At 36.6% G+C, this 27926-nt stretch overlaps 1 protein-coding gene, 1 long non-coding RNA gene and 1 other non-coding gene across 3 annotated transcripts; all 3 read right to left on the reverse strand.

The window, feature by feature from the left end:
* Positions 1 to 13319: 13319 nt before the first annotated feature.
* LOC131641665 (uncharacterized) lies at positions 13320 to 15269 on the reverse strand. The gene is made up of 3 exons (XR_009295593.1): positions 14874 to 15269; positions 14532 to 14768; positions 13320 to 13983 (listed from the first exon to the last, which is right to left on the reverse strand). It is a non-coding gene; the product is annotated as an uncharacterized LOC131641665 (long non-coding RNA).
* Positions 15270 to 18562: 3293 nt separating this feature from the next.
* LOC131641669 (uncharacterized) lies at positions 18563 to 19465 on the reverse strand. Its single transcript, XM_058911965.1, has one exon. It carries the CDS (start codon positions 19463 to 19465, stop codon positions 18563 to 18565), a length of 903 nt encoding a protein of 300 aa, XP_058767948.1.
* A 7400-nt stretch (positions 19466 to 26865) lies between these two features.
* On the reverse strand, positions 26866 to 26972 carry LOC131641670 (small nucleolar RNA R71). Its single transcript, XR_009295600.1, has one exon. It is a non-coding gene; the product is annotated as a small nucleolar RNA R71 (small nucleolar RNA).
* Positions 26973 to 27926: the final 954 nt, after the last annotated feature.

The following is a 27926-nucleotide window of genomic DNA, read 5'->3' on the forward strand; positions in this document are numbered from 1 at the left end:
GTGGCTGGATCTGAAGTCGGGCTGAGTTCGCGGCTGACGGCGGAGTTAGTGTTCGAAGGTTGGCCGCATGATGGTTGCTCGTGCTGTTGTGCGATGACGCTTCGAAATCGAAGCTTCGACTGAGAGCTTCGCCGTGAGTTGTTGTGTTGATGGTGGACGATGGATTTCACGGTGGTTCAGCGGAGAGCGATGGTGATGTGGTAGATCCGATACTTTCTGTTCTTCTTTTTCTGCACAAACAAAAAAACAAAAACAAACAATTTTATACAGTGTTATGGGTTGCCTATTCTACCCTGAAAATTATTGTCATATATTCATGGTTTATGACTTAGCTTTATGAATTCATTTTTCTTGCTGGGAATGTGCTGTTATTGGATTTGAAAACTCACAGGTTTCATAGTTAGTGTTAGTGAATTTGGTTTGTAAAACTATTACTATGAAATGTTTAAAGAAATGAGTAAAAAAGGTTTTGCTGATCAATTGTTAGATCCGAGAGAAATTACTGCAGTAAATAAGAGTGGGTGCATAAACATATGGTAAGGATAATTACAGCGAAATGAAACAATAAGAAATTTTGAAGAAATGAGTCATCAGGTATCATCATATGACTAAAAGAGCAAGCAAGTAACTTAGAATTAAAAGAGATTGAAAATAAATAGAAGAGGATGGAATTAGAATAAAAAAGAAAAGAATCATCATATATTCATCGTTTGATTAGAACTTAAAAATAAAAGAGGCCTCATATTTTAATCATTGGCCTAAAAAAACTTAGAGATTTTGGAAAAAAGGTTTGAAAAAGTGTATGAGATGTTATGAAATTGTGGGTGATTGTTAGATAATTGTTGGTGAAAAAACCTTCCTTGATGACCAAGGTTGAGAACCTGGAAGTACTTGTGTCTAGGTACGTCCAGGTGCACCCCACGAGATTCGTACCCGTGACCTTCTGTTTGCAAGCCTATCATTATTATCAATTGTACTATATTATTTATTTGAAATAAAAAGTCAATTGAAAGTGTATGAAGCATATACAAGCATTTTTCTATTTTTTAAAATATAACAATTTAAGAGTAAACAGTTATATTTTAAAATAGACCTTTAAATCGAATATTTACAAAAATAGGATATCAATGTGAATGAACCCTAAATTTTTATAAAACCCAATTTTTGAAATAGCTTCGAATTTTTGAAAAGTGTGTGTAAATTTTGGGGTATGACATCGGAGAAATCAAGTTCGGCCCTCCTGCAACCCCTAACGTGATCACTGCTCCCATGCCCAATCACAACAAGATTGCTAATGCTGTGGATGGCTAGACGGACGAACTTTTAGATCATTAGCTTTACTTTCATTTGCAATTTCTTTTCTGTTTGTTTAAACATTTGACTTATGATAGACATTATTTGTTTTAATAATCATCATTAGTGCATTGCATATGTTTTTCTTGAATTAATTATTTCCCTATCACTCATTTAAACTGGTCTTTACTTTGTTTATGTTTTGTGATATTCGACTTCTTGAATTAATGTTATTAGTACAAATGCAAAGCCCAAACTGTCATGGCCAAAATACATGAGTTCCAAACAAGTACTAATACATATCCATGATACAAAAGATGATAGTACAAAAGGTTATGAACTACAAAAAAGCATATCACCAAGAAACACCATCTCGAAGCTAAGCCATCTTACCCTATCCTACGGGGTGAGATTACTCAGTGAGTCTCCCTATCCTACGGGTTCGCTCAATTCTACAGGGAACATGCTATCAGACGGATTCACCAAGAATCCAGGTTATTCTCACGGCCAGGCACAAGTACAAACAGGGTAACACCACAATTGGAAGTCCCATGACTATCCAATGAGGTAACAATAACAAGTACATAGCCAACACCACTGTATGCAAACCTGCACCCATGTACGAGGAATCCAAGAGTAAGTTACAGCTCGCTTATTAGGCTACGCAATCCACACCCTCGGTGAGTTACGCCCGTGCATCGCATCAAGAGACTTGTACCGTAACACTACAAGATGGAACAAACGAGTCCTAAGTGGCACCCCATTTGTGACGAGTTATAGAGGTGACATTGCCTACATGGCGTCACGGCCTCGTCGACCATCAAAACGTACGTGTGAGGGACCCAGCCAACTTAGTTGTTATCCATAAAGGGTAGTGTTGTTTGGAATCAAGGAAGTCAAATGAATCTTGACAAAAATGTCATCTTGACAACACGAGCCTGTAGCGGTAAAAATGTGACTCGAGCGTTTATCGCGCGCTCGAAATATCAACAGAGTCGCCACCTAACTTTATTTATTCCAAGAAGGAAAGAGAAAATGTCGATAAAACCCACGAATGAAAAGGAAACGGATAAGATGGTCATTGCAACCAAATTAGGGTTCGGGAGTCGGTTAAGCAAGGGGAAGGTATTAGCACCCCTCACCTCCATCGTACTCGATGAGACCCATTTAGTTAGTTTTGTGTTTGAGTGTTAGTGATTTTGTTTGAGTTCTTTAGCTTATTAATCGAGAAAAGAGGAAAGAAATGTTTTTTAGGGTTTTCTATTATTATGAAGAAAAAAGAAAAGATTTTTTTATTATTATGCTCGCCAAGACATTTGTATCTTCTGCCTACGTATTCCCTCGTGCAATGGGAAAGTCAGAGCAATCGTAGTTCGGGCTAAGAACCACGAAAAGTTTTGTTGGTTGATTTTAGCGAGAGGTACTCGATCGCTTTCAAATGGAAATACTACGCGCACATGGATATGAGATCACTACAAGAATGGATAACTAAATCAGGAGTGAGACAAGATTTTAGCCATTATCGCATTCGAGTGGAAGATATCCGATCTTCACATGTGAAAGTATGTTCGCATTTGAAATTGAATAAGTGTCTCGTTTATGAAAAGAGTTTTAAAAGCCATAAGGCAAAAAGGTTAAATGAAATTGAGGTTGTGTTGTTTACGAACGTTTAGCAAAGGATTGAGCATAGGTGTGCACCTAGCGCGTCTTTACCCAAGGTATTGAACAGGAGCTAGCCCCATTGTCACTTGTTGTCCTTGTAAATTAATTTATTTTAATTCAAAATATCAAGGTATTCAAGAGGTGTTCACCCCTTGTCACTTAACCTCTTGGTTTGATTAAAAATATTCAAAAGATCAAGGTATTCAAGAGGTGTGCACTTCTTGTCACAGGATCTTTCGGTTTGATTAATGTGTTTTGATTTAAAGGATCAAGGTATTCAAGAGGTGTGCACTTCTTGTCACAGGATCTTTCGGTTTGATTAATGTGTTTTGATTCAAAGGATCAAGGTATTCAAGAGGTGTGCACTTCTTGTCACAGGATCACTTTGATTTGATTAATGTGATTGGATTCAAAAGATCAAGGTATTCAAGAGGTGTGCACTTCTTGTCACTTGATCACTTTGATTTTATTAATGTGTTTTAGTTCAAAAGAATCAAGGTATTCAAGAGGTGTTCACCCCTTGTCACTTAATCTCTTGATTCAATTAATGAAAGGTTTAAAAAAGGTGTTAATCCAAAAGAATCAGGATTCAAGAGGTGTACACTTCTTGTCACTCGATCTTTCAGTATGGTTTAAAGAATAGAATTTTGTAAAGAAGAAACTCGACGTTGGATCGAGAATTTATTTTGTAACCACTTGGCGTTGGACCAAGATTTATTGAAAATCTTAAGTTTTTTTGGATTGAAATTAATATAATGTTTTTGGTATTTTAATAATGAAATATAAAAGTCTAAACTAAAAAAACATATTTTTGTATTTTAGAAATGTTAGAAATTTAAACAATAATTAACATAAAACTATAAAGAAAAACAAATAAACTAAAAGTAAAAAAACTCAAAAAAAGGGGGTGCTGGCCCATTGAGGCTTAGCCCAAGAAAAGAAGAACTGAATTAATGAAAGAAAGAGGAAGTTCTAGGCCAGACCGGGTCGGGTTAAACCCGGATCCGCCTCGTATCACCAGCATTACTTCAAAAAAAAAAAACTAGATGAATAGATGGAATGCCTCCTTGCCTCTATGTTTCTCATTCGGCCGTACAACAACGACAACAAAAAAAACGAGACTTTCTTCATCTCCATCTCTCACGATTCTCTCTGGGTTCCATTGTCCTCTCACTCAACAATCTCTCACCTTCAATCTCTCAATATCGCTCTCTTCTTTCTCCCTCGATTTCTCTCACTTACTCGTTCATCTCTCTCAACTCTTCTCTCAATCTCTCGCAATCTACTCTCTAGATACGCTCTCTACCTCTCCTGGTGTTTTCGTCTCACAATCTTTCGATCTCTCTGTTCCTCTAATTTCTCAGTAACCCAAACAAAGAACAGCAACGAAATACAAGCAAGGACCAGCAACGAAATCGATCAAATAAAATCACAGAAACATGGCTATTAATTTTAAGACTTCAGCAGCGCAACATGTAAAGACACGTCAACAAGGATGACACGACACAAGCAATAACAAGATAAAAACAGGAAAAATAGGTTCAGAACTACATCAGCAGTTTTACAACAATCAAGCACAAATAAGGTTTAAAGACTACCGATTGAAGGCTCTAACAAAACCGATCTTCACAGTTGGTGTATCCTGCCATGTTCTCTTCGATGAATCTATGCGTGTGAGGTCGGAAGATGTTGATGTTGTAGTGAGGTTTGAAGTATTTGATGTGCGTTTGTTGAAGGTTTGGTTTAGTTGGTCTTTTCAGTTGTTGTTGTGATTTTGAATGAACAGGGGAGTATATCGAAGGGTGAGAATCTTGGGGTTACTGAGTAGAAGGTTTGTGGAGGTAAAGTGTGGGGTTTGCAGAGTGCGTGTCGTTGAGGGAGTTTGAAAGGTGAGGTTTCAAGGTAGTGTGGGTTTGTTTTGTTTTGACAGAGTTTGTTTGTTACTCTTCCTTGGTGGCTGAAGTTTTTGTGGCTTTCTCGTGTGATTTCTCCCCCCTCCTCCTTGTGCTGAGTAGCCTTTTTTATAGGTGAATCAGTTGAATTTTTGGGGGGAATTTGGGATGGGTTTGAACAAATGTGATGCTCTGCTTTAGCACCTTCTTGTTTCAGGTTTTTGTATGAACCCTTTGAATGCAAGTATTGGCTTATTGTGTTTGGCATGTGTTTTTTTTGGACTGTTTCTGCAGAGATTTGGGACCACAATGGTGCAGTGTTTGGAGCAGAACAAGTGGTGAGGCAGGGAAACGTGAAAGAAGACCATTTTCTTATTTTCTTTTTTTCTTTTTGACTTATATGCAACAAAACAAAAATGAAATAATAATAATAATAATAATAATAATAATAATAATAATAAGATGTTAAAGAAATGAAATAACAAGTAATCTAAAAATAAATTTAAACTAAAAAATTAACCTAATTTAAATCTAGACTAAAAAATAAAAATAGTATAAAAGCTAAAAAATAATCTAAATTAAACCTAAACTAAAAAATAAAAATTAAATTTAATCTAAACTAATAAAGGCTATTTTTTGTTGACTTTAACCGATATGCAACGATGTGATGATTGAATGATGAATTCGTGCGACACATCTAAATGAATGGAATAGGGAAAAATTGGGGTGCGACAGATGTCCCTATTTAAGTTTCTTCTATCGAAGATGTGAAGAGACTTAAATACAAAGCACACAATTTTTGTCCTAAGATCGCTGCAACAATGCTTATTACATGAATGCAAAGGACACTTTTTTTTGAATGCAATATGATATGAGACACTCAGAATTTTATGGGGAATAAAATTTGAAACGTGCAATCAACAAAGGTAATCAGGGTAAAGCGTGATTGAACTTCGGAGAGGAAGGATAAAATAATGATCGAGACTGTGTTAGATGACAATCAAGGTAAAACATAATTGCAGAACATCAAATGGACAATCAAGGTAAAACGTGATTGAACGACATCAAAGACAACCAAGGTAAAACATGACTGAAGAACATCAAATGACAATCAAGGTAAAACATAACCGAGGAACATCAAAGGACGGTCAAGGTAAAAACATGATTGAGGGACATCAAGATAAAACATGACTGAAGAAACATCAAAATAAAACATGATTGAAGGACATCAAGATAAAACATGACTGAGGAACATCAAGATAAAACATGATCGAAGAAACATCAAAATAAAACATGATTGAAGGACATCAAGATAAAACATGACTGAGGAACATCAAGATAAAACATGATCGAAGCCAACCAAGATAAAACATGATTGACTCAAGTGTTAGATAGCAACCAAGATAAAACATGATCGAAGACAACCAAGATAAAACATGACTGAAGAACACCAAGATAAAACATGATCGAAGACAACCAAGATAAAACACGACTGAAGAACACCAAGATAAAACATGATCGAAGACAACCAAGATAAAACATGACTGACTCAGGTATTGGATGGGAATCAAGATAAAACATGATCGAAGACTACCAAGATAAAACATGACTGACTCATCAAATGACAATCAAGGTAAAACATGATTGAATAACATTAAAGAGAATCAAAATAAAACATGATTAAAAGTACCAAGATAAAACATGATTGAAGAACATCAAGATAAAAAATGATTGAAGAACGTCAAGATAAAACATGATTGAAGAACATCAAGATAAAACATGAATGAAAACATCCAAGATAAAACATGATTGAAGAACATCAAGATAAAACATGATTGAAAAACGTCAAGATAAAACATGATTGAAGAACATCAAGATAAAACATGATTGAAGAACATCAAGATAAAACATGAATGAAGACAACCAAGATAAAACATGATTGAAGAACATCAAGATAAAACATGATTGAAGAACGTCAAGATAAAACATGATTGAAGAACATCAAGATAAAACATGATTGAAGAACATCAAGATAAAACATGAATGAAGCACATCAAGATAAAACATGAATGAAGACAACCAAGATAAAACATGAATGAAGACAACCAAGATAAAACATGACTGACAATCACCAAGATAAAACATGATTGAAGCAACAAAGACAATCAAGGTAAAACATCATTGGACTTTGAAAAGAAAATATTAGAGACATTCAAGATAAAACATGATTGAAAAAACACCAAAGACAATCACGATAAAACAGGATTGGACTTCGAGAACACAGTATCAGGGACACTCAAGGTAAAACATGAATGAAGAGAAGATTGATAAATGCCAAACAAGTTGGATTTAAACCATAAGGTGAGATATTACAAACAACAAGGTTTGGGAAAAGGCGCATGGGTATGCATGATATATAATTCTTTCAATGCATGATACATGAATGATGAATGCAACGCAATTAGTTATGATAACTGAGGTAGACTCTTTGTGAGGGAAGATTGGAATTTTGATTCCTCAACACAAGAACATTGCCAACTCTGTTATGTCACACTGATGATCCCTTTGAGAAGGACTGCTAAACTGCATGGGGGTCGCTGAAGAAGAATGCCCCTCATTGACTGATCTTTAACTGATTGTTGCTTCAGCTCTTGAAATGAATGTCGGGAACACTTGCCCCAGTATAAATCTTAAACAACAGGATCTTGAAGTAACGTGCCCCCGATAGGATCACTAATCAAGTCTCTTGACTGTCTGAACTTCCTTGAAAGATGAGTACTTGCTTGCAAATAAAATGTTCATTCAAAAATGGTAATTTTAATGCAATGCTCAAAGCATATTTTGAAATCAAAGTCATTATTAGAATGATGCTATTGATGTAAAGAAAAATGAATCAAAGGTCCAAACACAGTTGTCTAGACATTCAAATTGATGGATAAAGCAAAAGGTATGGTAAAACAAACGATTTGCAAAGATCTTTAAGAGTCAGGTTAACGCAACCTTGTTGTAGTATGCTTTCAAAATAAACCTTGCTTCAATTAGGTCTTTTAAAGGTTGTAACGTGGTTTGGTTCACGGTTTCATAAACAAAGGATTCAGGCTCAAAGTATATTTGTACCCACCCCATTCTTCATGATGATCTTCCAATCCTACGTAGCTGGCTACATCCCTCTTCATACCGGGCTACCAAAAAATCTCTTTCAAGTCCTGATACATCTTGGTCGATCCGGGATGAATAGTATTGTAACTGTCAACCTAAAATATTCGCACCTCGATGGGCGCGAAAAGAACAGAGTTGCCACCAAATTTTATTTATTCCAAGAGGAAAGGGAAAATAATGACAAAACCCAAAAATAAAAAGGATAATGGATAAGATGGTCATTGCAACCAAATTAGGGTTCGGGAGTCGGTTAAGCAAGGGGAAGGTATTAGCACCCCTCATCTCCATCGTACTCGATGGGACCCATTTAGTTATTCTTGTGATTGATGTTAGCGTGATATTTACTTGCGTTATTTATTAAGTTAGGAGAAAGAAAGGAACAAAATATATTTTTTATTATTGTGCTCGCCAAGACATTTTTACCTCGTGCCTACGTATTCCCTCGTGCAATGGAAAAGTCAGAGCAATCGCAGTTCGGGGTAAAGAAGCACAAAAGTTTGTTGGTTGATTTTAGCGAGAGGTACTCAATCGTATTCAAACAATACTATGCGCACATGGATAAGAGATTGTTTACATCACTACAAGAATGGATAACTAAATCAAGAGTAAGACGAGATTTTGGCCATCTTCGCATTCGAGTGGAAAACATTCAATCTTCACATGTGGAAGTATAATTGCATTTGAATTGGACTAAGTGTCTCGTTTATGAAAAGGAGTTTGAAATGAAAAGGTGTGAATAAAGTTGTTTATTAGAAGAAATCAAACATTCAAATAAAGTCTTAACGGCCATCGCCTAAATGTTTGAAAGAGAAAATTGCACAAGTACGTACAATCCCCTCTTGGATGATGGAAAATATTCACACTTGGTCTTATAAATGAGATAATTTAATGAAACAAAATATTTGGTAAGAAAGGCAAGATAAATCGAGTTTGAAAGATCTTTAATGGTATTCAAGCATTTAAACAAAAGCTTAATAGCCAACGCTTAAAATACTTGAAAAAAGCATTTTGCTAAATCGAGTTTTACGAAGTCTTTAACACAGTCCACGCACTCAAACAATGACTTAACGACCATCGCCGAAAGCTTAAAGAACAACTTGTACAAGTACGTACAAACCCTTCTTTATTATCCATTATAGACTAATATCGATTCGATTGTTTAAAAGAATATTTTTTATAAAAAAAAGGTGAGACAAATCGAGTTTTGAGAAATCTTTAATGGAATCTTAGCATTCAAACAATGGCTTAACGGCCATCGCCTAATCGTTTTAGAACAATTTATACAAGTACGTACACACCCTTCTTTATCCATTAAAGACAATCTTAATTCGATTATTTAAAAGATAGATTTAAAATTTTGGTTATGAAAAAGAAGTTGAAAACAAGGGACTTGGTATTGACCAAGGTTAATTGTAAAAAGATTTAATATGAGAAATGAGATTTAAAAGAAAAAAAAGTTATTTAAAAAGCTTCGAATAAAGTCTAAATATATATCTAAAAAGAAAAAAAAATTGAATGTTTATTTATCTAAAACTAAAATAAAAAGGAAATTAACTAAAATAAATTTAAATATTATAATTAAATACAAAAATTTAACGATAAGCAATAAAAATATTTTTGGATTTTTGTAAAAATATTCTAATCGAACAAAGATTTAAATCTAAACATTTTTGTATATTTAATATTTTATGATAATTAAAAATAATTGTCGAAAATATAAATAAAAGAAACTAAAATCATCCCTTTTTTTTCACTTTAAAAAAATGCATAAACCCAGTAGGAGAATGACATGTGGAGATCTAAAAGAAAAATAATAATAAAAAAAAAGAATGATAATAGAGAACTAGCATGAGAAAAGAAAGTAGCAGTAACATGAACATTGAAACATGCTGCATAAATCAAACTACAACACCCACTCCTTTATAAATCAAACCTCTTCTTTCTCACTAACCTCTCATTTGCTCTCTTATTCATGCTCTTTTAATCATTTTCAAGAACAACAACGACAAGTTATAATATACTCACATTTTCAAGAACAAATACAACACCACCACAATATTCTCACTTAAAAACTCTAAAAAAATAACAACAACAAAACTATAATATCCTCACTCTAAAGAAAATAAAATAAAAAAGTATGATATGCTATCTCTCAAGAATAATAAAAACATAATATGCTATCACTCTCAAGAAAAAAACATTATATGATCTCTTTCAAGAACAACAACAACATACTAATATGTTATCACTCTCAAGAACAAACGATAGTCACACAATTCGCAATTCGCCCCGGTACGTGGTACGAATTCGGGTACGCGGTTCGCAACTCTCAAAGAATTAGGTACGTAGGGGGTATACAGAGTCGGTACGCTATTTGGGTTCGTGGTACGTTCAAAAATAATAATCGGTACGTTAATATTAAAAAATGGGTTAGACATAAAATAGAAACTTTAAAAATATTACTGCCATTAATAAAATTTAACTAATTCAAAATTTACAGAGTATGCTGTAACAACTTGAGTCCCACATCGGAGACACATATAGTATTGAAAGTAAAAGTACTTTATAAATTTAAGACTTCAGCGTGGATTCAAGCGAAGCAGTCATGCAAGGTTTGCTTATGTGGGGCTGCCAATTAGCTGACAGCAAGCTCTATGTGGGGCTATGCATAACTAGCAATTAGTTCAAACATTTAATTAGTTCAAACGTTTAAGCTTTATCATTATTTAACCGGTTCTTTGGTTCGCTCAAAATTTCTGAATTCAAGGAAAATTTTAGCGAACCGGTTCGTACGTGCAAATTTATGGTGGGTTAACAGAATATGGTTAAGAAGAAGGTGGTTATGGTGTGGTAAGCTTAAGATTTTGTTGGAAAGAAAGTGATGATACATGATGGTTGGGAGGAAGAAGAAATGTTAGGTCGTGTTATGAGTGAAGGGTTGTTTGCGATGTTGAAGGGTGGGTTGTGGTTTTGAGTAGTGTTTAGGCAGTGGTTTGAGAATTGTTTGAGCAGGTTTTCGTGACCTTTTTCTTCTGGTTTTCTCCTCCTTTCATTGTGCTATGAATTTCAGTCTTATAGATGAATTGGAAAGGTTTTGGGGGGAAATGTTTGAGAATTTTAAACAATTTGATGGACTGATTTCAATACTTTTTGATGTAGGTTTATGTCTTGGCTATTTCAGTGCAAATTTTGGCTTGTTATTGCTGACTGATGCAGCAGGAAGCAGCAGAGTGCAGGCTTTAGACAGCAACACCTTGGTGGTGCAGGAAACAGGAAACGTGAAGACCAAATTTGTTATTTTTTTTTGTTTTGTTTAGTGTAAAAAAAAATGTAATTGAACTTTTAAATTGGGCCCAAAATATAAAAGTCTTCTCTATTTTTATTAAGCAAATTTTTTTAGAAGAAATAATAATAAAAAAAGGTAGAATAAATCTAAAATAACACTAATTATAGTAATCAAAATTTACACTGAAAATAAAACATATATCTTTTGATTTTTTTTAAATATATGATAAAAAACAAATATTTATTGACCATCTATAAATGAACAAACCGGATGAAAGTTTAACCCGAGTAAAAAGATGCAAACAATGCAAATGAGAGCCTTTTTTTTTTACTTTAATAAAAGTCAATTTTTTTGAACTATAAATACATACGAAATAAAAAAATGTGACAAACCAAAGATGAATGAAATATGCGGGTCAAAAATTGGGGTATGACAGGTATATCTGCTCTTGTGGGCCTCGTCTAAGATTAACCTCTTTATCTCGGCGTCGTTGGGTACACACATCCTATGTCCATAAAGGATAAGTCCATCAGGTGCCCAGACAAAATCTAGAAGGTTTGCTTTTGCTTGCAACTCTACATCATTCCACTGTGCCTGAAGGATCCTTTCCTGCAACTCATTCTCAATGCACAAGTTACTAATCAACTCACCCGTTGGTGCCCATTCAAATTGTAAATCCAGATTTCTGAACTTCTCCATAAGGCCAAACTCCAACATCATCAGTCCAACAACTTTAATCTCTTTCCTACTCAAGGCATCAACTACCTTATTAGCCTTACCGGGATGATACTTCAGATCAAAGTCAAAGTCCTTAAGGTATTTCATCCATCTCCTCTGACGCATGTTGAGTTCCTTCTGATCGAAGAGATACTTAAGACTCTTATGATCACTGAACATCTCAAAGTGAACTCCATACAAATAATGCTGCCATACTTTGAGCGCGAACACAATTGCAGCAAGTTCGGGGTCATGAGTAGGGTAATTCTCTTCATGAGATCTCAATTGTCGAGATGCATAAGCTACAACCTGCCCATCTTGCATCAACACTCCACCTAAACCTTTCTTGGAAGCATCACAAAACATTTCGTAAGATCGGTTTGGATCTGGAATCACCAACATTGGAGCAGTAGTCAGTTTCTCCTTGAGTTTCTGAAAACTCTTCTCACATTCTAAATTCCATTTGAATGAAACTTCCTTTCTTGTAAGTCTGGTCAAAGGTAACGCAAATTTGGAAAAGCCTATAATGAACCTCTGATAGTAACCTGCCAAACCTAGGAAACTACGGACCTCTGTTGCATTATTGGGTTGTTCCCAATTCATCACTGCCTCTACCTTATACGGATCCACAGCCACACCGCCACCGAATATGACATGTCCAAGAAACTTAACTTCGGACATCCAGAACTCACATTTGCTAAACTTCGCAAACAACTACTTCTCTCGAAGAACCGACAACACAATTCTTTAATGCTCCATGTGCTCTTCGATAGTCCGAGAGTAGATCAAGATGTCATCAATGAAGATTACCACGAGCCGATCCAAATACGGTTGAAACACTCGATTCATGTAATCCATTAAGACATCGGGATCATTGGTTACCCCGAATGGCATAACCAAGAACTCGTAATGACCGTATCTCGTCCTAAAAGCTATCATACCCCAATTTTTGCCCCATACATTTCGTTCCACTAGATCATTTGCATATTATTCATTCATTCACTAAGACATGATTTCAAATGAACGACATTTGTGCAATTTAGGGTTTTACGGTGGTTTTGAGACTCTCACCAAATAAGACAGATTCATCTGGTTTTTCTCTTGAGCAATGGCTCACGTGAATTAGGGTTTTGAATTAGGGTTTTTAGGGATTTCTTCTTCATCAAGCTACAAGACTATTTCTTCTCTTCTCAGTTATAAGACGTTGACCATTATACTTGAGCTTGGCTAAAGTTTTCAACCGAGGAACGTTAAAGGTCGCATCTATCTATCAAGATTAGGTTATCTACGTGGTTTAAGCTGGGTATATCAATTAAGCGTGATTCAAGTGTTAGTTCTAGTGGAAAGAAATTAGGATTTTCTATTTCATCAATATGTTGATCCAATTTATCAACTCAAGAATCATCTTTGGTCATGATAATTGGTGTAGGGTGAATTATGTTTTTTTTTTTTGCGTTTGAGAACTCAAGATTAAATAGCAATTTCGTATAAGAGCGGCGAACGTTTGATTCAAGGATTCGGGAAATAAAGATTGTACGCTTTTGACGATATTATAAGTTAAGTTATAAGATAATTTCTTTAAGTTATAAAGAATACTTGTCATCTAAGTACAAAATCCATGAATATAAACATGAGGCCAAATTCATTCAAAATCATGAGGTTCCATTCCATCCAATTTCCAATAGCTTAGCATCTTATAAGGAAAAAGAAAGATCTCATTTTGATTCCATTTGAACACTTCAAGAACAATTTGCATTCAATTGCAATTACTTCTTACAAAAAGGTAGAAGTTTCATTTAAAATTTCATTTGAAAAATTACAAGAAATTACAAGACGTTTTGCTAAAGTTCTTAGTCATTTGAAATGGTTACAAATAAGTGTACAAGCTGTTACATAGAATGTCCCTAAGCCTAAACTTTAAAAGCCCTAAGTTGTTGCTGCTGAGAAGTTACCTGAATTGGCCAAAACAAAAACCTGCAATAGAAAGAGCAAGAAACAGATGCCATATCAAAAAAGCTTGCAGCAAGAGGACTAAATTTACATTAAAGTGGGGAGGGGGAAGACAGTAATAGGGACTGAGAAGAAAAGTATTGCTTAGAATTGCCAAAAGCCAGAAGTTTATTCAAACTTTTCCCCCCAATTTCACACAGCAGAGAAAATAAAATCAGAGCTAAGACAACAAGGAAGGAGGCTGGAAAAACCCTAGAACAGAGGAAAATCGGCAGCCACATTTCACCACTAAAAAACCCTAACAGAGAACTCAGCAACAGAGAAGAGGCAACCACCACAAAAACTCAAAAAACTCTTCCATTCAAAACACCACCTCTCACCTTCACTCAAGACTTCTGTCAAGCTATCCATAAACCCTAAGAATTCCTCCCTCAATTCACCTCACCAAAGCTCACTCAAATCCTAAATTCTGTTTCAAACTCTGCTCACATCACCATAAACACAAACCTTCCCCCACGACAATCAGACAACTATAAATCGTAAGGCAAGGAATAATGGATTCAGAAACTTACTCGGAAATCTTCATTGAAGTTCAAGCTCGATAGATCTCCATCGTTTCTTGACTCATACTTGTATAGCTTCAAGCACGACAATACCTTCACTGTCGCACAAATCCTGCTCACTTGCATCCACAGTAACAAAACCATGAGCCACCACTCAACTCGCAATAGTTATCCTGATATGTAGCTTCGCAACAACTCGTCAACTTCAACGGCTTCTTTTCAGCTCAACTCAAACAACAACGATGTCTGTTAACGAACACAACAACACGATGCTCAACACGTTTCCAGAATTTCAGAAGTAGAGGAAGAGGAAAACGAAAACATTAAGAGAAAGAGAGAATTCGAACTCACCAGAAGCTTCGTACTACGTCGAAAAACCGTCGGACGTAGCTCCGACGAGGTCGGTCTTTCTTCACCTTCTTTTCCGCGTTTTCTGATGCCATTGTATTCTATTTGTGTTGTTGAGTTGTAACCCTCAAACAATTGCTTGATTGCGTGCTTGTACACCATTTTATTTGATTTTTGATAGTCTAGGGTTTGTGAGGGTTTAAGGGATTTATATGTTGTTCTTCTTGCTCGTTTCTGGTATTTGATTGAGTTGAGACCGAGAGTGACGAGAGACGAGAGAGATTGAATAGCATTTTTTTTTTTTCATTTTGAGCTCGAAGCTCATCCGTGGCGAAATCGCAAGAGGCTGAGAGATTTCAGGGTGCGAAAAATTCAGTTTTGTTTGAAAGAGGGGCTAGGGGTTCAATTACCCGTTCTTGGAAGATAAACAGGGCTCGAATCCGGTTTTGACCCGGTCTGACCCAAAGCCCCCATATTTTTTTGGAAAAATTTACTTCCTACCCCTACAATTAGACCTGTACCCCTACATGAAAAAAATTTGGACCGAAATACCCTCTTATAAACAATACATATTTTATTTTCTTTTCATTTTTTTTAAAAAAATTTGAAACACCCAAAAATATATAAACCGGAACACTTTTTCAAAGTTTTCCGGTTCAGAAAAATCACACCGGAACACTTAGAAAAAGAGTTCCGGTAAAGGGGTTTAAATATGCACACCAGAACACTTATAAAAACTGTTCCGGAGGTTTAATTTTTTAAAAAAATTCTAAACTTTACGCAACGGTTTTAAACCGTTGCCAAAAGGTATTGGCCAACATGATAAAACCGTTGCCTGTGCTGATTGTTGCTTCAAACCACACTTTAGGCAACGCTTTTTTAATTTGTCATTCACTTTAGGCAACGCTTTAAAACCGTTGCGTTAAGGCTAGAATTTTATAAAAAAAAAACCACCGGAACACTTTAAATAAGTGTTCCGGTATGCAACTTTAAGCTACTGAAAATTACCGGAACTCTTTTTCTAAGTGTTCCGGTGTAGTTTTTTTTAAACCGAAAGACTTTGAAAAAGTGTTTCGGTTTATATATTTTTGGGTGTTTCGAAAAATTTTCTGAAATGTGAGGAAAAAATGAATTTTTTTAAAATATATATTATTTATACGAGGGTATTTCAGTCCAATTCTTTTTTATGTAGGGGTATAGGTATAATTGTAGGGGTATAAAGTAAAATTTTCATTTTTTTGTTTTGTTTATTTCCATGTTATCTTGGGCCTTTACTTCCAATCATGGCCCAACAGTTTGTTTATTTATTTTATTCTAATTTTGTTGTTTAGTTTTAGAACAAAATATAAAAAAATAGTTTAAGTTTTCTTAACTATAAAAAAAAATTTAGTTTCTTTATTATATAATAATTTAAGTTTTTCATTTATTAACCTTTAAAGATAAATCTCAAAGTATTTTAGAATAGTTTTATTCTTATTAATATATTCGGAAAAACCTCAAAAAAAATATATTTTTTTTTATTCATAATTCCTCGATCCAATGTCGAGTCCATTTCTTCTTTTCGAAAACCTTTTTTCTTAATCATGTCGAAAGATCGAGTGACAATTGGTGAACACCTCTTGAATACCTTGATCTTTTTGACTTAAACGCATTAATTAAGTTTTAAAACTTTTTTAATCAAATCAAAGAGATCAAGGGCCCGTTTGTTTTGGCTTTTTTTTTAAATGATTTTTATAGTGTTACTAAATTTTGTGAAAAAATTTTTTACAAAGAAATTTTTTATAAAAGCTTCAAATTAAAATTTTGTTTGAATAGTTATTCTTAAAATGTGATTTTAGGTATTTCATCTATTTATGGGGGAAAATTTTGAATATCAAATTTTCAAAAAATCACTTAATTTTGAAGCTATTTCAAATAGATTTTCATAAAAATCATTTTTGAAATACAATTTTTTGAAAAAATTATGATTTTGACTAAGTTTTGGTCTTCAATTATGTATGTTTATATTATAGGATGTCAAATTAAGTGTTTCATTTTAGAAAAAACGAATATAAAAAAACTTGTAATATTTTAGAAAACGGTTTTAGAAAATCTATTTTCAAAAATACCAAGAAAAAATCCATTTTTTTAAAGTTGAAACAAACTGGCCCCAAGTGATAAGAGGTGGACACCTCTTGAATACCTTTGGTCCTTTGAATCCGACATAAATTAAAAGCTCTTTCTTAAAAAAAAAAATCTCTTTCTTGATTAAGTCAAAGAGATCAAGTGACAAGAAGTGAATACCTCTTGAATATCTTTGGTCCTTTGAATCTGACATAAATTAAAAGCTCTTTCTTAAAAAAATCTCTTTTTTGATTAAGTCAAAGAGATCAACTGACAAGAAGTGAACACCTCTTAAATATCTTTAGTCCTTTGAATCTGACATAAATTAAAAGCTCTTTCTTAAAAAAAAATCTTTCTTGATTAAATCAAAGAGATCAAGTGACAAGAGGTGGCATCAAACATATACATTAAAAGTTCTTTCTCTAAAAACTTTTTTTTAATCAAACCAAGAGAGCAAGTGACAAGTGGTGAACACCTCTTGAATACTTTGATCCCTTGAATCAAAATACATTAATTAACTTGGATAACAAGTGACAATTGGACTCGCTTCCTTTTGAATACCTTGGGTAAAAACGCGCTAGGAGAACTCCTATGCTCAAACCTTTACTAAAAGTCTGCGAATACTCTTTTTATAAACATTGGATAACAAGTGACAATTGAAAGCACATCATTTTGAATATATTGGGTGAACAACGTGCTAGGTGCACACTTATGCTTAAAATGTTTACTAAACATCCTTCATAAAATCAACCAACAAACTCGTAGTTTTTTTTGAACTACAGTTACTCGACGTTCCCATTGCATGAGAGAGCACGTAGGCACAAGACACAATGTCTTTGCGAGCATAATAATAAAAATAAAAATCCTTTTTCTTTTTTCTTTTCTTGATTAATAAGCAAAATAACGCAAACATCACGCAAACACTCTTTCATAAAACTAACTAAATGGGTACCATCGAATACGATGGATGTGAGGGGTGCTAATACCTTCCCCTCACATAACCGACTCCCGAAACCTAATTTGGTTGCGATGACCATCTTATCCATTTCTTTTTATTCGTGGGTTTTATTTGATATTTTTCCTTTCCTTTATGGAATAAATAAAGATCGGTGGCGACTCTGTTATATTTCGAGTGTGTGTACGCTCGTGTATTTTTGGTCGGCCGCGACAAAAGCAGTCTTCGATACGTTCGAACTCTTAACTCGAATTTGATGATATCCTAACCTGAGGTCAATCTTCGAGAACACACAGGCTCCTTTCAATTGATCCAGGAGGTCATCAATCCGCGATAGAGGGTATTTATTCTTTATGGTTACCTTGTTCAGTTGACGATAGCCGATACACAATCGCATACTACCATCCTTCTTCTTCACCAACAAAACGGGGGCTCCCCATGGAGAAACACTAGGACGAATGAAGTTTTTCGCCAACAACTCTTCTAGCTGACTCTTCAACTCCCTTAATTCAATAGGAGACCCCTGATAAGGGGCAATCTAAACTGGAGTGGTACCCGGAACCAGATCAATAGAGAATTCAACTTTCCTTTCTGGCGGAAGAGAGGTAACGTCCTCAGGAAATACATTGAGAAATTAACACACAACCGGAATCTCCATACACGATTCTTGTCCTTGGAGTCCGACGTAAGAACCAAAAGGGAAAGACTTCTCTTGAGCAAAAAGGTAATTAATCATGTTAACCGTACCTTCAAGAAGATGTTCAATGGCCTCGGTTGATGTGGTCTCCTCAACAAGACTGAAGATAGCCGTCTCCTTAAAACCGATGTACACCGAGTTAGCCGATAACCAGTCCATTCCCAGCACTACATCGATCTTCTTAAGTGGTAGAAAAATGAGGTCAATCAAAAATCTACAACCATTGAAAGTAATAGAACATTCCTTGCAAACCTCTCGAGCTTCTACTACATCGTCAGTAGCCGACGAGATAATCATAGGATTAGAAAGAAGACTTGTCTCAATACCAAGCCTCCGTACATAATGATAAGAAATAAAAGAATGCGTCGCTCCACAAACTATTAACACAAACAAGGGTTGATTATTGACATAGCATGTACCAGCAACAAGGTTAGAGTTTCCTTGGGCTTTCCTAGAGTCCAAGGTGTAAACACGACCTTTAGTCTTCTCAGAAACATCTGGGGCAGTACAATCCCCCGCATAATGCCATGGTTGATGGCACCTGTAACAACTCCTAAAATTCGGCCTACAATTCCCATGATGCTTCTTGTTGCACTTGCCACACCAAGAAGGTTGAGTTGAGTTACCACCATGGGTCTGTTTCTTCACCGCTGGAGAAGTACGGGGTTTCAAGTGCTGTCTCGACCACCCTTGATTCATACGAACCGGCTCGTTCTGCTCTCTTTCTTCCCGAACCCTCTTCAAGGTGTTTTCAGCAACATTGCATTGTCTCAAACACTCAGCATAAGTGGTAAATTCCCTTTGAGACACACTGTGCACAATATCCGCATTCAGCCCCATGAGAAACTGGTCAATCTTCCACAATTAATGTGGTGCATAGGCAGTTTGTCTAGAATAGGCAACCATGTCCTCATATTTCTCGCCATATTCGGATACCTACATGTTTCCTTGTTTGAAAGATTGAAATTCATGCTCCTTCAAAGCGCACACACTGTTGGGATAGTACTTATCCAAGAAAACCGTCTTAAAGTGTTGTCAATCCTTAGGAATCCCTTGATTAGTGAAATACGTAGATTTTGTATTCCACCATCTACCTGCCGGCCCCTTCATCTTCTGAGCAACAAAGATCACCTTCTCTTCCTCAGTACACTGGATAGCCTAAAATATCATCTCCATGCCATACAACCAATCATGAGCAACCATAGGATCTAATCCACCTAATAAGTCTGGCGGATCCATCTGAACGAAAGCACGAAAATCAGGCCCTACAATAACCTGAGAAGTAAGAGCATGAGCAGTTTGATGTTGCCTTTGCATGCCTTGCATCATCTGCATTATCATTTGATTCTACTATTGCATCTATTGCATTATCTGCACCCAAGGCACACCCATATTCTCAATTCTAGGTCAGTTTACACATTCCTTGTCCTGGGCCTTTCGGGACCTCTGTGTCGCTCAGCCATCTTCTAGTTTGTCCTACACATGGAATTTAAGTTGATCAGACTTAATGCCATAGGTAAGACATAAGGAATCATGTCGACACTACACATATGAGGCAGAATTATGCTGACTTATGATGTTTGTGGCAGAGCCGAGAATCGATCTGCTCTGATACCAACTGTAACACCCCATACATATATTGCCTAGGATATACGTATATGGCATTATAATGGTACTCGAAAATCATAAACATAAGCAGCAAAATAGATAATATTATTAGTAAAAATGCAAAGCCCAAACTGTCATGGCCAAAATACACGAGTTCCCAACAAGTACTAATACATATCCATGATATAAAAGATGATAGTAAAAAAGGTTATGAATTACAAAAGAGCATATCGCCAAGAAACACCATCTCGAAAGCTAAGTCATCTTACCCTTTCCACGATCTGCCTCGAACCACCTGAAAATAATAATTGGAATAGGGTGAGATTACTAAATCTCAGTGAGTCTCCCTATCCTACGGGTTTGCTCAGTTTTACAGGGAACATGCTATTAGGCGGATTCATCGAGAATCCAGGTTATTCTCACGGCCAGGCACAAGTACAAACAAGGTAACACCACAATTGGAAGTCCCATGACTATCCAATGAGGTAACAACAACAAGTACATAGCCAACACCACTGTATGTAAACCCGTACCCATGTACGAGGAATTCAGGAGTAAGTTATAGCCCGCTCATTAAGCAACACAATCCACACCCTCGGTGATTTACGCCCGTGCATCGCATCAAATGACTTGTACCGGCACACTGCAAGATGGAACAAACGAATACTAAGTGGCACCCCATTTATGACGAGTTACAGCGGTGACATTGCCTACATGGCGTCACGGCCTCGTCAACCATCAAAACGCACGTGTGAGGGAACCAACCAACTCAGTACAAAAACGCCATCTTGATAGCACGAGCTCACCAGGCAAAAGCCTGGTGATCTTGCCTACGAGGCATCACTAGAGGCGAATCGAAAGTAATGTTGCCTTTATGGCATTACTTCTCCACCATACCAAGCACGCCGATGTGTAACCGCTAGTGGAGAAATGCCCTATAAGACCTCCACATGCTCATCACAATGATAGCCCAGGTTATTCTCACGGCCAGGCACAAGTACAAACAAGGTAACACCACAATTGGAAGTCCCATGACTATCCAATGAGGTAACAACAACAAGTACATAGCCAACACCAATGTATGCAAACCCGTACCCATGTACGAGGAATTCAGGAGTAAGTTATAGCCCGCTCATTAGGCTACGCAATCCACACCCTCGATGAGTTACGCCCGTGCATCGCATCAAAAGACTTGTACCAGCATACTGCAAGATGGAACAAAAGAGTCCTAAGTGGCACCCCATTTGTGACGAGTTACAGCGGTGACCTTGCCTATGTGGCGTCACGGCCTCGTCAACCATCAAAATGCACGTGTGAGGGAACCAACCAACTCTGTACAAAAACGCCATCTTGACAGCACGAGCTCACCGGGCAAAAGCCTGGTGATCTTGCCTATGTGGCATCACTAGAGGCGAATCGAAAGTAATGTTGCCTTTATGGCATTACTTCTCCATCATACCAAGCACGCCGATGTGTAACCGCTAGTGGAGAAATGCCCTATAAGACCTCCACATGCTCATCACAATGATAGCTCAGGTGCGTAGAACATACCGAGAACGCTGATGTGTACTGTAAGTGGGGAATGCTCCGTAGGCCCTCACAAGCACGTCGCAATGGTATCAAGTGTTCTATGTGATTTACTCCCTTCCAGATTCAGAGGTTCGACGTTGATTACAAAAGATAGTCTGAATAGCAATAGGGTTGGATGGAATCATGGTTTCCATCAAAACAAAAGTTCCCAACCCCTCTCACAGGTGTGATCTAGTACAAGGTAGGTCAAAAGGTCTCCAATGTTAACAGTTCTCCTGAGACACCATCATTGTTGCAAATACATGCCAACAATGGTATCCCATTTAAACCTCAACTGGTTGTGGGTCTCATGATCACAATCAATAGAACCTGACATTTTGTTGGCGTCATGACTATCCACTCTATCCTAGGTAGCCTAGGTAACACTCTGGCCTGGGTATTGGACCTTTTACCTCAAATCAGTAACATCCCATCCCAACAGAACAACATAATAATAATAGTATATGAAAATAGAAATGCGATGCATAAAGAAGTAAAGCAATAAAGCAATAAATAAACACCCAAAGAAAACAAACAGAAGCTAGGATCGACTAAGCTTAATCCCCAGCAGAGTCGCCAACTGACTTACGCTCGCGAAAATGTGAACATAGTCGCCACCAATATATTTATCCCATCGAGGGAGAGGAATATAAAAAAACCTAGAATAAAGAAAGGATAAGAGAAGGTCTTACGACCAAAGATCGGGTAAGAAGTCGGTTATGCAAGGGGAAGGTATTAGCACCCCTCACGTCTGTGGTACTCCACAGGATCCACTTATCTTTGTTCTATTCTAAGGGTGTGTTATAATATAAAGCTTAATGCAAAGGGAATGCATACAAAAGAAAGAAAATGAAATACGGGGAAAATAAGGTTTATAAATAGTTGTGCTCGCTTAGGTCCCGCGACCTAATGCCTACATATCCTTTTCAGGAATTAGAGCGTCGTAGTTTGGCTCACAAGTTTTAGTTTTTTTTTGTGTTTTTTAATGGACGAAGTTACATTCACAATCTAGCATTAGTATAGCAGCTCGTTAAGTGGAGTCTTATGTGTTACCTGTCTGCGATCGAAAGGAAGCAACGTGTCCGATTAAGGGAAAGAATGCCCTGAAGGCAAGAGAGAAGAGAGAAGAGAGAAGATTGGTTTGTATTTTTGATGTAGATAGGTGATGAACAATTCCCACTACCGGGTCACTCATCACCATCTCTACTTTGTTTTAGCTTTGAATATTTATTAGACGTTTTAAGTGTTTTTGGTTGGTGATTTTTAAAGGGAATTAGTTTGCGAGTTGAATCACATAAGAGTGTATAATGGTAGAGAAACAAATTAGAGAATGAATCCCACTCACTTCTCTCCATTATATAGTGATTGAGAAACAGATTAGGGAATAAATCCCACTCATTTCTCTCCCACTAAGTGATTGAGTAACAGATTAGGGAATAAATCTCACTCATTTCTCCTCCACTATTAGTAAATCGTGATTCGCCTCTTTATTGATTAGGTGTCTTAAAGTTGAAAAGGAAAAGAAATGGGAAACTAGCCTAATATGAATAACTAGACTAAGTGTTTAAATGAGATTTTCTAGATCCTAATGTTATCATGGTTTCTACCTGAAGTTAGGTTTTAAGGAAAAAGACTAACCTAAAATTTATGGAGATTATTACAAGTGGGAATTCAAAATTATAGGTCAAACATCAATGTAAACAAATATACAACATTAGTACCAAAATTGACTAAAAAAGACTTGAAAATATAGTACAAAATGATTCACAATATAATGCACAATTGGTACAAAAACATGAAACAAGACAAGTCAAAATATAGCACGAAATGGATTAAAAAACTTTTTTTTTTTATTTTTATATGAAGAAAAAAGGAATTCTAATTAAGCAAAAAAAGAACTAAAAGCACTAGCCTAAACTAATACTTTTTATTGATTATTTTCTATGCCAACAATTGTATTAAAGTCTAAAAATTAATAGGAGAAAAATAGTATTTTATTTACTCAAAGAAATGGCAAAAAATCTAATTAATCTAAATAAAAAAAAGAATGGAGATAGGGGGTGTAAACTGAATTTATTGTGTGAAGAGTAATCTGGATACTGGGTCCAAACAGGGAGGCCCAAAGTGATTTTTTGTGGTTTCAGAAAAGAGTGGTGTATGGGCTCACGGGGGTATGATATAGTAATGGTGCAGAAGCCCAACGGAATGGACCCAAAGCTATATTTTTAATCTTTTTGTTCAGAGTTTTCCTATGTCCAAAAATGGCGTAATGGGCCACAGGGGGTAGAGTGAATTCGTATGGCCCAGATATTGAAAACGTGATACAGATTATATCTCAAATTATTATCAGATTATTCAAAATAAATAAACAAAACACATAAAAAATGAGAGATGGGCCCAAAAGGGGTTGAGAAAATAAACGTCGGGCCCAAGGGTATTGATCCATGACGAAACTGCGAAATAAACGCAGGAGGATGAAGTGATCTTCCCGGTGAGTTCTTGAATTCTTTAGCTTGTGTTTACCGCTTCTTCTTCTTCTCTTCGTCTTCTGCTAATTTTGATTTTTTTGTGCGATTGTTGTTTAATTGGGAGTGAATTGGGGAGATTATCTGAGGTTTAGCTCAACTACTTAGAGCTTCAGAGGTTGAAGCTCTAAGAGTCATGGTGGAGAGCGTTGATAACACGATTTTATATCGTATATTTAGCCTAAAATCCATAGATATTTATAGCATTTTCCATTTATTATGTCAATTTATTATGATATTACGCGTGTATTTGCTTTGTTTCAGGTTTTACACTTCAATTACGACTATTTGCGAAAAGGAAAGAAAATCGAGCTTAAATGACCAATATTTATGCTTAAAAGACGAAAAGGGGTGCTGAAACGAAAGAGGGGTGCAATTAGGACCCAAAAGGCCCAAAAGAGCAATCCAGCCCACGAAGGAAGCAACCCAGGCCACACTAGTAAGCAGAGACGCACGTCTCTGCCACCTCAGCAAAGGGGAGACGCACGTCTCCACCTCCCTAAAGAATCTCCACTTGAGACGCACATCTCAAGTCAGTCAAGGCCACTCCCTGAAGAATCGGAGACGCACGTCTCCAAGTCCCGGTCTGCAAAAAGTTCCGTTTTTCACGCAAAGCAACTGCAAAGCCTCACCTATAAATAGAGGCAGTCACTTCAGTCCAAACTGTCCGATTTCCTGCCAACGAAGTGCTGCCGAAATTGTACCGCGAACTGCTTTTCCTTATTCTGTTTTCATTTAACCGTCTATTTTCTCACAACGATTTCTACACTGGAAATTGTTGTGAACTTTTCATAGATCTAGCCTTACGTTAGATTTATCGCTTTATTTTCCTTGTTTTTATTTTCTGCCATTTAAATTCCGAAGAACGATCCAGCCAACCTGTGGTGGAAGTTCGAGTACTTCAAGATTCAATTCAATCCAGATTTATTTTAATTCAGGTTTTTTATTTACCGCCTTATTTATATTATTTATTTGCATGATATATTATATGCCATTTAATATGCTTATTATTATGAACCGAACCAATATATGTATGTTTAACCATATTAATATGTCTGGCTAAATTACTAAAGGTGTCGGTATGGAAAGTAAGTTAACCGTAGGGATCCGAAATAAATTGGCTTAAATTATGTTTTATTAATTATCACTTATTTTTGGTTTATATGTCTAGTTTAATTAGTAAGTCTTAAAACCAATAGAGCGAAAGTTTGAGGGATTAGGACGGTCAAAGGTTAAAATCAATAGAGCGAAAGTTTGAGATCTTTAACTGGATAGTAGACATAGGACATTAGTTTTAAGGACGGCGAAAGCGTATTAAAACTAATTGGAACTTATTTATTTTCAAAAATTGTTTTTACACTCGAGCGGGATGGCGAAAGCGTACGTTAGGGATATTAGCATGTTCCGAGTCAACAGAGCGAAAGTTTGAGATTAGGAGATTTAAATAGATAGCAACCTCGTAAAATAGGCATTTTATTAATTACATTGTTTCCAAAAAGCTCTTCTAAAATCTAATGGGATGGCGAAAGCGTACATTAGGATTAGGATAGTAGTCTGAATCAACAGAGCGAAAGTTTGAGACGAGGATTTTTAATCAATTGGAATTAGTAAAGATTTTTAATTTAATTATGCAAAAGCCAATGAACCTTCGGATTGCCTTTAGTTAAACGAAATACATACTGATACCTGTCTTTTATTATTATTCTTTATTTTCTCACAATCACTTTCCCTTAGGAACAATCGAAATTTTAGTACTCCTAGCTTTACATAGTAACCTTAGATAACGGTAGATCGATTCATAGTCCCTGTGGATTCGATATCTTTTAAAACTACACGACACGACTGTGCACTTGCAGTTATCAGATTTATAGACACGTAAAGTCGCGATCAAGTTTTTGGCGCCGTTGCCGGGGACTATTTAAGTCGATATCGTAACTCACTGTTACACCGTAGAGACTAGGATAATTCTTCCCTTTCTTTTTGAACGATTGTATGCCAAATACTCGTTCACAAGGAGGAGACTTAATACAACGAATTAACGAGATCGAACGTTTCATTAACGTTAAACGTCGAGCTCGCAACCTTCCCGAAGTAGCAGAAATTCCGATTAATCAGGAATTGATTTTTACTGATCAAATCAATCAAATCACCCCGAAGTTAGAGATGGCTGCTATTCGTCCTCTTAGAGACTATGCCGCTCCTTCACGCGCTGAACCGCATTCAAGTATCGCACCACCTGCGATTGAAGCGAACAATTTCGAACTGAAACCTTCACTGGTCCAAGCTGTTCAACAGAATCAATTCTCTGGAAGCCCTGTAGACGACCCCAATCTCCATTTATCTGTGTTCGTGCAATACGCCGACACTATCAAAGCCAACAACGTTAGTTCCGAAGCTATTCGATTACGCCTTTTCCCTTTCTCCTTGAGAGATAGAGCGAGAGCGTGGCTTCAATCCCTGCCTTCCAATTCCATAACTACGTGGGACGAATTGAAGAGAGTATTCTTAGCAAGATACTTTCCGCCTAGCAAGACTGCTATGCTTAGAGGTCAAATCAACGGATTTACCCAGAAAGATAACGAATCGCTTTTCGAAGCTTGGGAACGTTACAAAGACATGCTTAGAATATGCCCTCATCATGGACTCGAACCATGGCTGATCATCCATACCTTTTATGGTGGTCTCTTATATAACACTAAAATGACTATAGATGCCGCTGCTGGCGGAGCATTAATGGACAAACCCCATGATGAAGCATACAAACTCATAGAGAACATGGCACAAAACCATTACCAATGGGGAGGAGAACGCGCCGCTCTAGAGAAAGCCCAAACCAAAGGAGGAATGTACGAAATTAGTGGTATAGACCGCGTTAACGCTAAAGTAGACGCTTTAACTCAAAAGATCGAGAATTTAACCATCACTCCTTCAGCCACCGCTGCCGCTGTAGCACCTAACTGCGAGATTTGTGGATTGACTGGGCATGTAGTTGCTGAATGCCAACTCTTGACTGGAGTCCCATCTGATCAAGTAAATTACGCTCAAGGAAACCCTTATTCTAACACGTACAACCCTGGATGGAAAAACCACCCGAACTTTTCTTATAAGAACAACAATGCGTTGTACGCGCCTGGACAAGCACCTGCTGTACCACCTGGCTACCAAAAAGCGCCTGTAGCTGCTCAAAACACCCCTAGGAAGTCAAACCTAGAAATCATGATGGAGAACTTTATAGCTTCCCAACAACAAACCAATAAAGACTTCCTGAATCAAAACATCCACAATAGCGAGCAACTAAAACAACTATCGAACAAAGTAGATGCTTTAGCTACGCATAACAAAATGTTAGAAACTCAAATCTCACAAGTAGCTCAACAACAAGCACCTACTGCTGCCCCTGCTGGCACGTTTCCTGCTCAACCACAACCTAATCCTAAAGGACATGCGAACGCGATAACACTACGAAGTGGAACTAATTACGATGGACCCATAGATCCTAGAACCCAAAACGTACCCATGTCACAACAAGAGCCAAAGGAAACCCAAAAGAAAACAACCGACGAACAAACTGCTAAGACCGATGAGAACAATAACGAAGT

This window comes from Vicia villosa, unplaced genomic scaffold (genome assembly GCF_029867415.1).
Source record: "Vicia villosa cultivar HV-30 ecotype Madison, WI unplaced genomic scaffold, Vvil1.0 ctg.003916F_1_1, whole genome shotgun sequence".
Lineage (NCBI taxonomy): Eukaryota > Viridiplantae > Streptophyta > Magnoliopsida > Fabales > Fabaceae > Vicia > Vicia villosa.

Excerpts from the sequence above, each read along its gene's own strand:
- LOC131641669 (XM_058911965.1), bottom strand. The coding sequence starts at position 19,465 with ATGGGGCTGAATGCGGATATTGTGCACAGTGTGTCTCAAAGGGAATTT.